This window comes from Heptranchias perlo, chromosome 29 (assembly GCF_035084215.1).
Source record: "Heptranchias perlo isolate sHepPer1 chromosome 29, sHepPer1.hap1, whole genome shotgun sequence".
In the NCBI taxonomy this organism is placed as follows: Eukaryota; Metazoa; Chordata; class Chondrichthyes; order Hexanchiformes; family Hexanchidae; genus Heptranchias; species Heptranchias perlo.
Genome location: NC_090353.1, coordinates 9,191,286 through 9,205,392, shown reverse-complemented (window position 1 = coordinate 9,205,392; position 14,107 = coordinate 9,191,286). Strand labels below are relative to the sequence as shown.

The 14,107-nt window shown below is 42.3% G+C and overlaps 1 protein-coding gene across 5 annotated transcripts in view; it reads right to left on the bottom strand.

Annotated features, from left to right (window-relative positions):
* LOC137299370 (death-associated protein kinase 3-like) overlaps positions 1–13,596 on the bottom strand; it is a 30,553-nt gene extending 16,957 nt beyond the window's left edge. Inside the window, exons 1-4 of one of the 5 annotated variants that reach the window (XM_067968065.1) lie at positions 13,571–13,596; positions 6,327–6,419; positions 6,059–6,213; positions 1,263–1,623 (exon numbers count right to left, since the gene is read on the bottom strand). In XM_067968065.1, coding sequence (XP_067824166.1) covers positions 1,263–1,623; positions 6,059–6,144 — 447 coding nt within the window. In that variant the 5' untranslated portion in view covers positions 6,145–6,213; positions 6,327–6,419; positions 13,571–13,596. The other 4 variants (XM_067968066.1, XM_067968067.1, XM_067968068.1 and 1 more) reach the window with 4 other exon arrangements.
* Positions 13,597–14,107: the final 511 nt, after the last annotated feature.

Sequence of the window (14,107 nt, the reverse complement as noted above, 5' to 3'; positions counted from 1 at the left end):
ACTGCAGCACTCTGGGGATCCCCTTCCTCATACGAGGAAAATCGGATAGGATGCACCCCTCATGGCTTACAGTTTATCCAGTAGGTAGCCAAGCCATACTCACCATAAAGACCCCAAGTTCAAAACCGATCTGGGCTGGGTTAGCTAGGGTGGCAATAGGAGTGCAACTACCCTTAGCAGTCCCGTTTTACAGAAGGGAAAATTAGCCAGGATTCCCACTTTGGTCACATCCAGTGACCCCTGCAGACAAAAGGCCAGATAAGCTGCTTTTGCTGGTGTTGGGTGAGGGATAAATATTGGCCAGGACACTGGGAGAACTCCCCTGTTCCTCGTTTACATCCACTTGAGCAGGCAGAGCCTCAGTTGAACATCTCACCTGAAAGATGGCATCTCCGACAGTGCAGCTTTCCCTCAGTGCTGCACTGAAGTACTAGCTTAGATTTTGTGCTCAAGTCCTGGAGTGCGGCTTGAACCCATGACCTTCTGAATCAAAGACGAGAGAGTGAAACCACTGAGCCACAGCTGACACCTTGCGCGTGGTTTCAAAAGTAATAAAGACAACATGGAAACTTGTTCCACCTGACATTATCCCCTTCTGCTGCTTAGTCACATGGTCTACTTTAAGGCAAAAAGGCAAATAGGCAAAGAAATCACTTCCTGTCTGACAGGAAGGAGAAGGAGGACTGAAGACAGAAAGAAGCTAGAGAAGCGAGATGTTTCTTTCGAGAGAGATTGGTTTCAATATTTCTGCATTCAGCTCTAATGCTGCAGTTTGCAGGCCAATAGTTGCAAGTACCAGATGGATCCTTGGGGCCTCTTACTTTAAGTACCTAATTTGATTCACTATTTATGTGGTGACTCTATGATAATTATCTATGGAAAGCTGTGCTTGGCTCAATAAAAATAAATCAGTCCAGAGGGTTGGATAGGAGCAGGAAACTCCTGACAAGCTGAAGGGAATGATCAACACCCTACAATATATCTGAACACCTCATGAAAGTTTCCTCGATTGAGGTTTAATGTGCAGCTGATCAAAAACTAAACACTAATCATTTTTAAAAAAATTAAGACATCAATACGAAGGGCCAAGGACCCATAATGCAGGACACGACCAAAGCTGAAAAGGAGAGAAGATTCGGTAAATCGAGAAGTGAATAGGTGATGCCAAGCTTGGTTTTTAAAAGCCTACTGACTGTGGTTAAATAATTCCTATAGTATACCACATGTCTTTGTTTAATAGCACTGATTAACGGACACTGTACCTTGAGATCAAAGTGAGCAATTTTCTTTGAATGTAGGTAGTGCACGCCATCCAAAATCTGTTTGAGAAATTCAGTTGCCTCCTCCTCAGTCAACGACTCTTTCTCAGCAAGGAAATCAAAGAGCTCCCCTCCCGACACCAACTCGAGGATGAGAATAACGTCCGTCTTGTTCTCAAAGATATCGTGCAAAGTGATGATGTTCGGGTGCTGGATCTCCCTCAGAATGTTCACCTCCCGCTCAATCTCTTCGAGGCTCACCCCTCGGCGGCTGGAGGACAGGCGTCGCTTCTTGATGAACTTGGCCGCGTACTCGACGTTGGTGCTTTTCTCGCGGCATTTCTTCACAATAGCAAACTGCCCACTGAGGGAAATAAATAAGGAGGGTCATGATTACATTGCGATGGACGGAAAGACAAGAATTCATCAGAGCGCCATCAGTATTCCAGGGACCAGCAGAAAACACTAGAAATACACGGCAGGTCCTTCAGTGCCTGACAACAGAAAGGGCAGGTTAGTTTTCCAGACTAATGTTAGGAAGTACCTCTTCACACAAAGAGTAGTGGAAATCTGGAACTATCTCCTCCAAAAAGCCGCTGAAGCTGGGAGTCAGTTGAAAATTTCAAAACCAAGATTGATAGATTTTTGTTAGGTAAGGATGGTTAGGGATATAGAACCAAGGTGGGCAAATGGAGTTAAGATACAGATCAGCCTTGATCTAATTGAATGGTGGAACAAGCTTGAGGGGCTGAATGGCCTACTCCTGTTCTTACGTTCCTATATTTGACCCTCAACCTGAAACATTAACCTACCCTTGATCTTTTCAGACCTGCTGGGTATTGCCAGTATTTTGTGTCTTTCATAACAAGGTAATCTCCTTCAACCTGAAAGGCACCAACATCCTCTCCTGAGAAGAACAATACATGCACCCAAGTTCAATCAAGCACATATACATCATACAGATATGGTTTGCGTTTCCTATACTAATATGTATCACCTTACATTTTACACATTAAATTTGTTCAGATTTTAATTGTTGTTGGACATTTTTAAAAACAATTTTAAATTTTTATTGTTTTACTTTTTCTGTCTCCTTTACCTCTATCTCTTAATTCAATCTTTCTTACTCTCTCTTATTTCACTTACTGTATCTGATTTGACATCGAATTCACTATAGTAACTTACACTTCCTGGTTCAGTCTGCACAGCTTAACAATGATGCTTCAAATTGATTGGTTAAGGAGATACACAGCTGCTTGCCCTGTTCACACAGGTCCCAGGTGCCCTGTAGAGGGTGCCGCACTGTTTGGCTGTCCTGCTGTCAGCAATTTGCCGTGCAAAAGCCCATGGGCAAAGGCAAATCTAAAACAGTAGGTGCTGTTTGTTCGCCGCTCACAGCAAAATCCAGCCCATTCTGCTTTTAGTGGAACAATATTGCTCACCCACCTGAACCACCAAAATTGGCAGATGGGGTCTCAAGTTAATGTCCAAAAGGAGAAGTGGGAGAAAGGTGGTCCATTCCCATTCTCTAGTAGATCAAACAAGGAGTAATATTGGATAGTCAGGGATTCCTACAGTCTGTACTGCACAACCCTCCTGACACCAGGCTGCACTACACAGCCCTCCTGATCGACGCCGCCAGGCTGCACTGCACAACCCTTCTCACTGACTCCGCCAGGCTGCACTGCACAACCCTCCTCACTGACTCCACCAGGCTGCACTGCACAACCCTCCTCACTGACTCCGCCAGGCTGCACTGCACAACCCTCCTCACTGACTCCACCAGGCTGCACTGCACAACCCTTCTCACTGACTCCGCCAGGCTGCACTGCACAACCCTCCTCACTGACTCCGCCAGGCTGCACTGCACAACCCTCCTCACTGACTCCGCCAGGCTGCACTGCACAACCCTCCTCACCGACTCCGCCAGGCTGCACTGCACAACCCTCCTCACTGACTCCGCCAGGCTGCACTGCACAACCCTCCTCACTGACTCCGCCAGGCTGCACTGCACAACCCTCCTCACTGACTCCGCCAGGCTGCACTGCACAACCCTCCTCACTGACTCCGCCAGGCTGCACTGCACAACCCTCCTCACTGACTCCGCCAGGCTGCACTGCACAACCCTCCTCACTGACTCCACCAGGCTGCACTGCACAACCCTCCTCACTGACTCCGCCAGGCTGCACTGCACAACCCTCCTCACTGACTCCGCCAGGCTGCACTGCACAACCCTCCTCACTGACGGCATTCACTTTTCTGACAAGGTAGAGGAAGTGGAGAGAAAAAAAGTATTTCACTAACTACTCATCTTTGGAGGAGGAAATCAGACATCATTTATTTACAGCAGTTCACCAATGAGAATATGGCAAATTGCAAGTTCCACGAACGTACTAAAAAAGTCAACCAGAAATCAAAACTGTTAAATCACCGAAGTTTAACATTTACACTCCTAGACCACCTTCCAAATGCAGAAATGGCACATTCAGGTATACTCCCCCCTCCCTTCAGCGATCTGTTTGATCGATTGATGATAAAAAAATTTCAAAACACAAATCAAAGAAAAATTATGCAGCTGAAAAGAAATCTAAAAGAAAATTTGAGGGATACAAAACATATCAAACTTTTTCCTCCTCAAATTTCAAAATTAAAGTTGTAAAAAGACAAAAAAGGAAGAGCTGCCAGTCAGCACTGCCACTCTGTGTTGGCATATTATTAACATCATTCCACATAGTGGTAGATTGTACTGAGTTCTATTTAAGCATAGGTGGGGAAGAGGGGAGCATGGGAGAAAAGATCTGAAAAATTGGTTTGTGGTTTGGAAATGTTTTGGTCTTCCAGAAAACATCCGTCTCTTGTAAAGGTTCAAAGATATGGGTTTATAATGCAAATACTAAAGTAATGAGCTAATCATAACAAATATATGCTACAGGAAATACTTATCCTTATAAAGGCATTGGTCTGCCTTTCAGTCCACAAGACAATAATGACTCACTGACTAAGAATGATTCAAACCCTTCAATAATCTCTCAGTCAGTTTGCACGAGATGAGTGAGCCAGATGTCAGTGGTTGGGCACTGCCATTGCTTGAAGGCTCTTGACACCAGTATTGGAATGATGCCAACTCCTTTTAAAAAAAACCTTCAGAGTTTCTGATGAAACTGCAGCCTTTTTAAAGTTCTGAATCAAGATACTGCTAATTAATAGCTAGTTTATCAGAATGTAATCTGATTGCTGTCTGCACTCCAGACATTCGTTCCCAATAGGAGTGCAACGTTGGATCTGTGGTGTATTGTGTCACAGAGTATCAAGTACCCATCAGCCAAGCTCCCAACCCCTGCTGTGCGGTTAGAAAAAGTCACCGGCAGCTCCAAGCGAATGGATCAACAGCAGCGTCTCTAGAGGCTAAAGAAGCTGCTCACCTACCTCCCTCTCAGCTCAATAATAGTGCACTGCTGGACAACTGGAAATGTGGGAGAGTTGGGGGCGACCGGAGGGTTTAAGAAGGTTCCCACATTTTTGATTTTAAAAAAAACTGAAGTTTCAGAAGTGCATGTTCATGATGGAACTGCACTCTGACCCAACGACTGCAGATTAGGAACAGGTATTCATTCATTCCAAGCCAAGCTCAGCATTAACAGAGTATTCACATTTTCACACAGTCCTCACACTAGAACATTCGAAACAACAAGCAGACACAGTGTGCAATGCTCGCTGCAGCAGTGAAACCCCACAGCAGCGAAACCCCACAGCAGCGCTGATCCAATGGGACTCATTTCACCTGACGATGCTCACCATTCAGTTATCACAGTGACTGGAGCCTGCTACTTACTTTGCCATGCTTTCGTTTTGGACAATAATCTTGACCAAGAGAGGCAGTCTGCACCCCGGCCAACAGTGCACTTGACCGAACTTTTTAAAAGTACCTGACAGGATCCTGGGATGGGTCACTGATTTTCCTTTGTTCTCTGCGGATAGCTATGTCTGTGGCAACACCACAGCGGCATGGTCAAGATTAGGATCGTACCACACAGGGAATTACAATCATGAACCAGCATCATACTGCTCTGTGGCACTGTGGATTGGCAGCTCTGACTCGTGGACTATCTTCCCTATTCAGGATTTTCTTTGCAGTAAATGCAAGCCAGAGTCAAGAGGCCAGCACATAAATAATGACAAGTCACAATTCAGCTGCAGTGCCCAATACATTTGCAGTTGCACATTTAACACAATGGTTTAAGTACAAAAAAACCCATAAACAATCAAACCCAGGAGCAGAAAATCAGTCAAACCCACAACAATGACCATTCCACTGATATGTACGTATCTTCCCAAAAATCCCACTTCGAAATCATTTTAAAGTTTCTGCTTTTAACTTCAGTTGGGAAAAAGACATCGTACCCGAACTAGCAGCAGAGGTTTACAAAGGGATTGTGCCCTTTAAACCGATGTGGTGAGAAATATTAACTATTCATTTATTTTATGTAACACAAACCCAGCAAGCACTGATCAATACTCCCAAGGTACATCTGAAATATTTCTAGGATCATGCACCCACATGCATTACGCTGGTTGGCACGCAATCCTGAAGTGGAGAAGAGGAGAGAGAATATAGGCTGAAATAGATCCTACTGAATGATTCAGATCTCATCAATCCCGGACAAGGACTCTCAGCTTTGCTCAGCACCTGGTTTGTCTGAAATTCAGTGTGAATTCAGGGAGATACGTCATAACCACAGATGTCAAGGTTGTAAAGATAGCAACAAAGTCAACACGATCAACAGGCCATGTTATCTCACCTCCCCAGCTCTTCACCCATCTCATAGTACTTCTCCACATTGTCTTGCTTGAAAACCGCCATTCTGCAGGTCAAATCCAATGTCATTATCCACTTGAGAAGTATCAACTGGAGAAGCTGTTGCCCAGGAGAATCCCTCCCATTTCAACTGCCAGTCTAGAACAGAAGCATACACAAAACACCGTCACTTAAATTGAACAAGAGAAAGGAACATTCAAAACAGCCCAACTGATATTTACTAGGAATTAGAAACATTGCTTTCCACTTACATAATACACCTAACTTTTAGGGATTCATTGCTTTTGGTTGAGGTTGAGGAACTAAGAACGGATTGGAGTGCTCGCCTCTGTTGCAATTCAAATCTGTAAGCAGATGCGAGCACAGCACGCTTTAGTTAGTGCTTAACAAACGGGAACCTTTCACTGCACAGCTCGTATTGTGAACAGAGTGTGACTGGAACACGCACAGTCCATGTACTGCTGCCTGTCCTCCAATCACCTCTATATCACTATACTTCTGTCAAGAGCAAGTGGTTCCACTTAAACATGCTGCTTTCTTTAGCTGTAACACACATGCCCAATGATCTAAAGTGAACTTACGCAGCCTTTATCTCAAGCACCCCTCTGTGCATCTTTCAGCAGTTTTATAAAGTGTTTTAATTTCATAAACATACTATATACTTCAAATTTTTGTATGGTACACAAGAGAAAGTCACTCTTAAATCATTTAACTATAAAAATAAGTGGAAGGCGAATTCCTATTGGGTATTTGCTAGAAAACTCTGGTTTTAGAAGGAACGGTTAGCACACAGAATAGGGTAAGAGGGTCTTGCACAGTATAGGGTTGTGCTTGGCATCAAACCATGAAACAAAAACAATGGCCCAGAATTTGCTGTAGCCAGTCTAAGAATGGCACCAAACATTAGACTTGCCCGTTTAACTTCCATGAGCTTTTGCACTGGAACTTGCTGGAAGTGGGGCATCTGGGATCTATGTGAACAGTGCAAACAACTGTGTATCTCCTTAACTAATCAGACTGAAGAATTGTTAAATGAACAGCGCAGAGTCTGAACAAGGAAGTGTGAGTTAGAATCGTGAATTCAATGTCAAATCAGGTACAGAAAAAGAAATAGAGAGGGAAAGATAGATTGGATTAAGTGAGAAAGAGACAAAGAAAAAATTCTAAAAATTAATTTTTTTTAATAAATCTCCAAAAATTAAAAGCTGAAGGAATGAGGCTCCACACTTGTCATTGTTAATTTTCAATGCCAGAGGGGCTGCTTGGCAGTAATTAACACTTATCACGCCGTTAAAAGGATACTTAGAGATGGGCAAGCCCTAACTTTCTGTGGCGAGTTTAGTCCGTATCTACCATCCAAGTACAGAAACTTCACGCCATTCAACACATTTGAACGGTGAGTCAGACAGCAAGATGCCGTTTCCGCGAAGCAGCGTATCTCGGGCAGCAACTTACGGAGTTTTGTGTTAACCACACATCTGCCCTCGTCTGGAGTTGCTGTGCAATTTGCGTATAAATAATGGTGAACGCCATTAGCCTCAATGTTATTTGGACAACATATTCTCAGCCAATGTACTCACATTTTCTATACCTGGAATTAAAGTCACAGCCATTTGTTCCCCTTTGAAATAAACACACTATATATAAAGTTCTGATTTATAGGAGGTAGAATAGCTCTCGGCTTGGTGTGAGGTCAGTGAGCATGTTACAAGCACGTTACAAGCACTAGACAAGCAAGTGCAAAATACAACCAAGGGCAGCAGGACCAGTCACTGACACGAATGTAAACTGAATTGTTGTTCTGCGCGCAAGCAGGTCTTTGCTGGAAGTGGTGTGTCACAAGGCTGCTGTGCCGAAGTGCAAGCACTGAGGAACTTGCAGAATGAGTTCTGTCAGGCCCATAACAGTCCTTCTACTCGCCTGCAGCTACAGACACTCGCTGACCTACACTGGCTCCAGGTCCAGCAAAGCCTCAAATTTAAAATTCTCATCCTTGTGTTCAAATCCCTTCATGGCCTTGCCCCTCACTATCTCTGTAACCTTCTGCAGTCCTACGACCCTCCGAGAATTCTGCATTTCTCCAATTCTGGCCTCACGCATCCCCGATTTCCTTTGCCACACCGTTGGTGGCCATGCTTTCAGCCGTCTAGGCCCTGAGCTCTTGAATTCCCTCCTTAAAGATTCTCCTTAAAGATTCTCCTTAAAGATTCTCCTTAAAGATTCTCCTTAAAGATTCTCCTTAAAGATTCTCCTTAAAGATTCTCCTTAAAGATTCTCCTTAAAGATTCTCCTTAAAGATTCTCCTTAAAGATTCTCCTTAAAGATTCTCCTTAAAGATTCTCCTTAAAGATTCTCCTTAAAGATTCTCCTTAAAGATTCTCCTTAAAGATTCTCCTTAAAGATTCTCCTTAAAGATTCTCCTTAAAGATTCTCCTTAAAGATTCTCCTTAAAGATTCTCCTTAAAGATTCTCCTTAAAGATTCTCCTTAAAGATTCTCCTTAAAGATTCTCCTTAAAGATTCTCCTTAAAGATTCTCCTTAAAGATTCTCCTTAAAGATTCTCCTTAAAGATTCTCCTTAAAGATTCTCCTTAAAGATTCTCCTTAAAGATTCTCCTTAAAGATTCTCCTTAAAGATTCTCCTTAAAGATTCTCCTTAAAGATTCTCCTTAAAGATTCTCCTTAAAGATTCTCCTTAAAGATTCTCCTTAAAGATTCTCCTTAAAGATTCTCCTTAAAGATTCTCCTTAAAGATTCTCCTTAAAGATTCTCCTTAAAGATTCTCCTTAAAGATTCTCCTTAAAGATTCTCCTTAAAGATTCTCCTTAAAGATTCTCCTTAAAGATTCTCCTTAAAGATTCTCCTTAAAGATTCTCCTTAAAGATTCTCCTTAAAGATTCTCCTTAAAGATTCTCCTTAAAGATTCTCCTTAAAGATTCTCCTTAAAGATTCTCCTTAAAGATTCTCCTTAAAGATTCTCCTTAAAGATTCTCCTTAAAGATTCTCCTTAAAGATTCTCCTTAAAGATTCTCCTTAAAGATTCTCCTTAAAGATTCTCCTTAAAGATTCTCCTTAAAGATTCTCCTTAAAGATTCTCCTTAAAGATTCTCCTTAAAGATTCTCCTTAAAGATTCTCCTTAAAGATTCTCCTTAAAGATTCTCCTTAAAGATTCTCCTTAAAGATTCTCCTTAAAGATTCTCCTTAAAGATTCTCCTTAAAGATTCTCCTTAAAGATTCTCCTTAAAGATTCTCCTTAAAGATTCTCCTTAAAGATTCTCCTTAAAGATTCTCCTTAAAGATTCTCCTTAAAGATTCTCCTTAAAGATTCTCCTTAAAGATTCTCCTTAAAGATTCTCCTTAAAGATTCTCCTTAAAGATTCTCCTTAAAGATTCTCCTTAAAGATTCTCCTTAAAGATTCTCCTTAAAGATTCTCCTTAAAGATTCTCCTTAAAGATTCTCCTTAAAGATTCTCCTTAAAGATTCTCCTTAAAGATTCTCCTTAAAGATTCTCCTTAAAGATTCTCCTTAAAGATTCTCCTTAAAGATTCTCCTTAAAGATTCTCCTTAAAGATTCTCCTTAAAGATTCTCCTTAAAGATTCTCCTTAAAACCTACCTCCGTCCTGATGTGGCTCGGTGTCAAATCTTTTCTAACGACACTCCTGTCAAACGTCTTGGGACGTTTTACTATGTTAAAGGTCTTATATAAATGCAAGTTGTTGTTGTTCAGTTGCCCTTGAAGAGCTTTGAAAATTAGTTTCAGATTCTGAACACTTTTTTTTAAAAAAGATTGCAAATGGGAGCAGCTCCTTAGGTTGTGCCTTTTTCAGCATTATATCTGGTACAGAGTAGAACCATGACAGGAATCCAGCAGAGCAGGTATTAATACACTGTCATGTGTGCTATGTTTTGGAAACCACAAGAACTTCAGTGCATAGAGACTAAAACAATTTTAAACTTTAGAAAGTGTCTGGATTCAATTAAACCAAGGAGGGAGGGGGCACAAATTGAAATGAGAAATAAAACAATATAAATATTAGGAAGAACCTCGTTATTCAGTATTTATTAAATGCTTGGAATAATTTTCCAGGTGGAGTAGTGGAAGCAAAAACATTAGGGCTATTCAAAATGCAGCTGGATGCCATAATGGGAGAGATGGGCTCCTGGCGGGGGGGGGATGAGTTTCTATAGGCTGAATTGGCCTTTTCTCGTGTTCTAAAGCAAAACCTACACATCACAGCTGGCATCTCATTGCCGCACACTGCAGTTTGGGTGCTTACAGCAGCCTATAGGACAGCTCACAACGCAAGGCAATCAGGTATTTTGTTCCTCCATAGCTCAAAAGTAGGAAGGAGCTTCATTTTAGTTCAAACTGCGAAACACAACAACTTTAATTTGCAATGGCCACACATTTCAGTCATTACCTGTATCAATTTCACTGGCACCCAGTGTCCCCACAATGGGGGACAGTTGTGTCTGATGGCAAAATCAATGTTATTTAAATTACCTGAACCTTTAACTACAGTCTTGGAACAGAGTTTCAACTCAGTGCCAGTGGCACAAGAAGCATGGAAAGAACGCAATTAAATTATCAACCACATCAAGTGATTTACAATGTCGACAGTGCCACTCATTGCAATTACCCACCTCTGATTTAGGGGGAAGTTTTACAGTGTTTCTCAGCCAGCCTATCGACCTCGATTTATGCTCACCAGCAACCTAACCTGCAATGCAGCATGCACTGAATAACAGTAGGAGACATGTCTGTGCCATCTATGGGTCATATATTCACTGAATACTCATATCTCATGGTGCTGACATATCACATTCCAACTACAGTACTGGAATTATTTTTCCTTCGATAACTCATTTGTAGAGAATGTTCAAAGTAAACACATTCCAAAGCAGGATCACACAATACCACATCCCAGTCACAAGACAAAACCATAAAGGAACACAATGCACCCTTAAACCCACCACCCTTTTACATTTGAACCTAAAAATTTACCTAATTAAGTGCACTTAATGACAGCTTCAGGTTCTGATAGCCCCCAAAGATGTGCTATTTCTGACTATTTTAAATAACAGAGGTACACAATACCATCGGTTTTGCATGTGCTTTTGCTACATATTGGTATACAGTCCAGTTAATTCACTGATTTAAAAAAAACTGAAGCAGCAAGTCTTGGTCCAGGAAGGGAATGCCAATTGCAGATCGTACGAACGTGTGTACAAATAAAAAAGCATAGACGAGTTCACCCAATGGCCAGCTGATGTTGTGCTAAGCAACGCAGACCAGGAAATTTTATTCCTCAATCTGTGCTGAGTTAGCTTATCTGAGCCAGGGCAGCGTTGGCTGGGGGTGTGTGTGTGGGGGGGGGGGGGGGGAAACTCAAGCACTGCTAACTGAGAGTCTAGAGCAGTTCAACACCACCTCAAATTCTCACCTTCCAGCAGCCCCAGGTAACAGCCTAATAATAAATTTCTCCCAATAGGGAGGTGTGGGGCATGGGAAATAACAGTATAATGTATCAACTGTGGATGAATTTTACTCACAGGTACTGTCAGGTTCCTGGGGGTGGAGGCATAAACTCACTTGGTGAGGCTCCTTGCTGGCTCGCTGTGTTTTTACACATCCAAGCTGAAGCTCATCAATTCTATGTGAATGCTAGCAGCCAATGAAAACATTTTATGGCACCTCCAAAACACGCTGGAAGAAAAGGCTTGCCGTTTCACATCTTTTAAACGCAGTGACTATGGTGTTTGCCCACATAACAGCAGTCATTTTGCACACAGAAAGGTCCCACAAACAGCAATGAGCAGTTGAGAGAGGAATGTTAGCCAGGGCACTGGGGGAACTCCTCTGCCCTTCTTCAAACAGTGCCGTGAGATCTTTAATATCTATCTGAAGCAGAACTGGCAGAGTAGGCTGTGGTTTAATGAGCCCAGGGTGACAGTCTGGCCAGTAGACAGTCTAAGGATTAAAAGTACTTTCCCTGGCTCATAAAATATCTTGTAACTTTTTTGTCTAAACTTTTCCTTAACATACACAGACTCAGCTTGCAACAGAGTAGCACAGCAAGGTTGCAGCTTTATTAATGCTGACTGTTACTTTTAAAACACCATTCCTGGAAGAATTAAAAGGAGAATTATCTACTTGACCCACTTGACATTACCTCAATGTTATAAGGGGAGGTACCTGTACACTTATTGGCATCTTGTTAGCATGTTGAACTATGAGTTACAGCCATTTTGGTCGTCTTTGCTGAAAATAATGACTTGCAGTGGGCTATGGTTCTGCAGGTGAAGCCAGACCCTCAGTGCCTCACCCAATCTTCACTAAGCCTGGGCAGTGAATGCCGATTGATGAGATCAGCCAGCTCAAGATAAAGATGAAGTTTAATTTTTTTTCCCCTCCGCTCCTACATGCTGTAACTTGGGGGTATGGTTCTAGTTCTAGGAATGTCAGCAACTCTCCGATACTGTGGCCATTCTTTGTGTAAGCCAAGTGTTAACAGGCTATTCAATGCTGAGGGGTCATCGTAGCAATGTCCCATTCTATCCTTGTACAATGTCCACATGTCCGCACTTTCCAGGAAGAGTCATTTAATGTTTTAGATGCTGATGAGGAACAATAACTTTGGTAGCATTAAATGCAATGTCTGTACTTTTAACAGCACATTACACAGTATAATACAACACACAAGCATTTCACAGAGAACACCATAGTATCCCTTAACAAGGGCCCACACACCAGTCACATTATTAGTACACCCTGAATTTAAAATTAATCTCTAAATAAAACATAAGCAGTTTCAACAAAAGTCAATGATTTGAAAAATATGGATACATTTTTACCATTATTTTTTTTTTAAATGAATCTGAATGAAGCCTAGATTATTTCAATGCATTTAAGAAATAAACTATGATTTTTAAGGACAATTAAATATCTATTATTAATAGATATACATCCTTTCATGAATAAAGCCGTCCGTGTGTGCATCACATCACAAACTCTGGAAGCATTTCTGGGCCCCACATACCACACAGATTCCTGTGGCCATTTAAAACTTACTCTACAAAAAAGACACAACCCCCTTCTCTCCCCTTTCTCTTCATTCCAATTCTGCAAATAGTCCAGAGATCGGTATTTTTCAATACAAAAAGAACTAAATATTAAATTATATTTAACAGCAGCACAATGGCCACACTTCTTCTGATACAGTTACAGTTTCTGACAACTCACTGCAAGCTATTGAAAGCTACACAGGAAGACTATGGGGAGGGTTGAGTGGCTGGGAGCCTGGGCTCCTAGTCACCCCATCCTCTCTGCCTCCACATTCATTGATCGCCTGGAGAAGAAGGAAACCATTGTTTTACCAGAAGAGAAATGGGTCACTCAGAGCTTCCCCGGTGCCTGTCCTTCCATGTGCAGAGAGGAGGTTACTAATGGCCCTACCCCAGGCACACAATGAAATGCCTCAGCGCCCACTCACCATTGTCAGACTCCCAACCCTGCCACAGCGAGCGGGAGGAACTGACGTCACACGCTCCGCCCCCGCCTGATTGGCTGCGCCACACGTCAATCAACTGACCGGCGCCCCGGCAGCATGACGTAACACGGTTAGCTAAGATCCCGCCTCCTAGCGCACATCGCGCGCTTTTGATAGGACGGATTTCAAGTCAATCATCGAGCCGGGGCCCGGCAGCATGACGTAAGGCGTTAACCGAGCGTCCGCCTCTTCTCTTTTCTAATTGGCCGCAAGGGATGACGTAATGCTGGAGGGTTATGATGTTGCAACTTAGCTCCAGGGAGCGAATTATTTCAAAAAAAGTTTGGGGGATGAGAATTGAAGTAGGGAAAATAAACTGGAAATATTCACTGATAGACAAAGAAATAGAACAGCATTGGGAAACCTTTTAAACAGTGATCAAGAGAGTCCAGGAGAAATATATCCCACTAAAAAGCAAGAACAAACTAGTCAATAGTGACACACCATGGGTGAATAAAGAAATAAGGACAACATTGAAAC